We start from the raw sequence: 2,409 nt of genomic DNA on the forward strand, positions 1-2,409 counted from the left end.
TGGTGCCAGGGACGCAGTGCCAGGCAGTGCCTGGGATGTACGGGATGGGATGCCAAGCCCGGGATGCAGTGCCAGGAATGCAGTGCCTGGGAGGCGGTACCAGGCAGTGTCAGGGATGTGTGGAATGGCATGCCAAGCCCAGGATGAGGAGCCAGGGACGTGCAGGATGGGATGTGGTGCCCGGGAGGCGGTGCCAGGGATGCAGTGCCAGGCAGTGCCAGGGATGTATGGGATGGGATGCCAAGCCTGGGATGCAGCGCCAGGGGTGTGCAGGGTGGGACGGGGTGCCCGTTGTGCAGTGCCAGGGATGCAGTGCCAGGGATCTAGTGCCAGGGATGGGATGCCCGGCATGAAGTGCCAGGGATCTAGTGCCAGGGATGCCATGCCAGGGATCCAGTGCCAGGGATAGGATGCCCGGGATGCAGTGCCAGGGATCTAGTGCCAGGGATGGGATGCCCGGGATGCAGTGCCAGGGATCTAGTGCCAGGGATGGGATGCCCGGGATGCAGTGCCAGGGATCTAGTGCCAGGGATGGGATGCCCGGGATGCAGTGCCAGGGATGTACAGCACGGGATGCCAAGCCTGGGATACAGTGCCCAGGATGTATGGGATGGGATGCCAAGCCTGGCATGCAGTGCCAGGGAAGTGCAGGATGGGACAGGGTGCCTGGGAGGTGGTGCCAGGCAGTGCCCGGGATGTGTGGGATGGGCTGCAGTGCCCAGGGTGCAGTGCCAGGGGTGTGCAGGGTGGGAAGCCAAGCCCGGGATGCAGTGCCAGGGGAGGTGGTGCCAGGGATGCAGTGCCAGGCAGTGCCAGGGATGTGTGGGATGGGATGGGATGGGATGGGATGGGATGCCAAGCCTGGGATGAGGATCCAGGGACGTGCAGGATGGGATGTGGTGCCAGGGCAGGTGGTGCCAGGGATGCAGTGCTCGGGAGGCAGTGCCAGGGGTGTACAGGGTGGGAAGCCAAGCCCGGGATGCAGTGCCAGGGATCTAGTGCCAGGGATGGGATGCCCGGGATGCAGTGCCCGGGATGCCGTGCCAGGAATGCCGTGCCAGGGATCTAGTGCTAGGGATAGGATGCCCGGGATGCAGTGCCAGGGATCTAGTGCCAGGGATGCAGTGCCCAGGAGGCAGTGCCAGGCAGTGCCAGGGATGCAGTGCCCAGGAGGCAGTGCCAGGCAGTGCCAGGGATGCAGTGCCCAGGAGGCAGTGCCAGGCAGTGCCAGGGATGCAGTGCCCAGGAGGCAGTGCCAGGCAGTGCCAGGGATGCAGTGCCCAGGAGGCAGTGCCAGGCAGTGCCAGGGATGTACAGCACGGGATGCCAAGCCCGGGATGAGGAGCCAGGGACGTGCAGGATGGGATGCAGTCCCAGGGGAGGCGGTGCCAGGCAGTGCCCAGGATGTACGGGATGTGACGCCAAGCCCAGGATGCAGTGCCAGGCAGTGCCAGGGATGTACAGCACGGGATGCCAAGCCCGGGATACAGTGCACAGGATGTATGGGATGGGATGCCAAGCCTGGGATGAGGAGCCGGGGACGTGCAGGATGGGATGTGGTGCCCGGGAGGCTGTGCCAGGGATGCGGTGCCAGGTGGTGCCCAGGATGTACAGGATGGGATGCAGTGCCCAGGGTGCAGTGCCAGGGATGCAGTGCCCGGGAGGCGGTGCCAGGCAGTGCCAGGGATGTGTGGGATGGGACGCCAAGCCCGGGATGAGGAGCCAGGGACGGGATGCAGCACCAGGGAAGTGCAAGATGGGACGGGGTGCCCGGGAGGTGGTGCCAGGCAGTGCCAGAGACGTACAGGATGGGATGCAGTGCCCAGGAGGCAGTGCCAGGGATGTACGGGTTGGGATGCAGTGCCCAGGAGGCAGTGCCAGGCAGTGCCAGGCAGTGCCAGGGATGTATGGGATGGGATGGGATGGGATGGGATGGGATGGGATGGGATGGGATGGGAAGCCCGGGATGAGGAGTCAGGGACGTGCAGGACGGGATGTGGTGCCAGGGGAGGCGGTGCCAGGGATGCGGTGCCAGGGATGTATGGGATGGGATGCAGTGCCCAGGAGGCGGTGCCAGGGATGCAGTGCCAGGCAGTGCCAGGGATGTGTGGGATGGGATGGGATGCCAAGCCCGGGATGAGGAGCCAGGGAGGCGCAGGACGGGATGCGGTGCCGGGCAGGCGGTGCCGGGGCTGCGTTGCCCGCGGGCACATGCCGGGGATGCCGCGTCGGGGCGCGTCGGGGCGCGGTGCCCGTACCTGCCGAGAAGGTGAGCTGGACCTGCTCCCCCACGATCTCCAGCGCCACGAAGTCGTGCTTCTCGTTGAAGCGCCCGTTGTAGAGCAGGAGCCCGTCCCGCTCCTTGGTGGCAAACCTGGCGCGGGGACAAGTGCCAGGCTCTGCCCCTCA

General features: G+C 66.2%; 1 protein-coding gene across 1 annotated transcript in view; it reads right to left on the reverse strand.

Moving 5' to 3' along the window:
- Positions 1–2,258: 2,258 nt before the first annotated feature.
- LOC106893392 (cadherin EGF LAG seven-pass G-type receptor 2-like) overlaps positions 2,259–2,409 on the reverse strand; it is a gene marked incomplete at its 3' end in the record, with an annotated part of 13,526 nt that continues 13,375 nt past the window's right edge. Inside the window, exon 3 of the mRNA XM_014951327.1 lies at positions 2,259–2,405. Within this exon, the coding sequence (XP_014806813.1) occupies positions 2,259–2,405 (147 nt within the window). The remainder of the gene's footprint in view (positions 2,406–2,409) is intronic.

The sequence above is a fragment of the Calidris pugnax genome, unplaced genomic scaffold (assembly GCF_001431845.1).
Source record: "Calidris pugnax isolate Ruff unplaced genomic scaffold, ASM143184v1 scaffold194, whole genome shotgun sequence".
In the NCBI taxonomy this organism is placed as follows: Eukaryota; Metazoa; Chordata; class Aves; order Charadriiformes; family Scolopacidae; genus Calidris; species Calidris pugnax.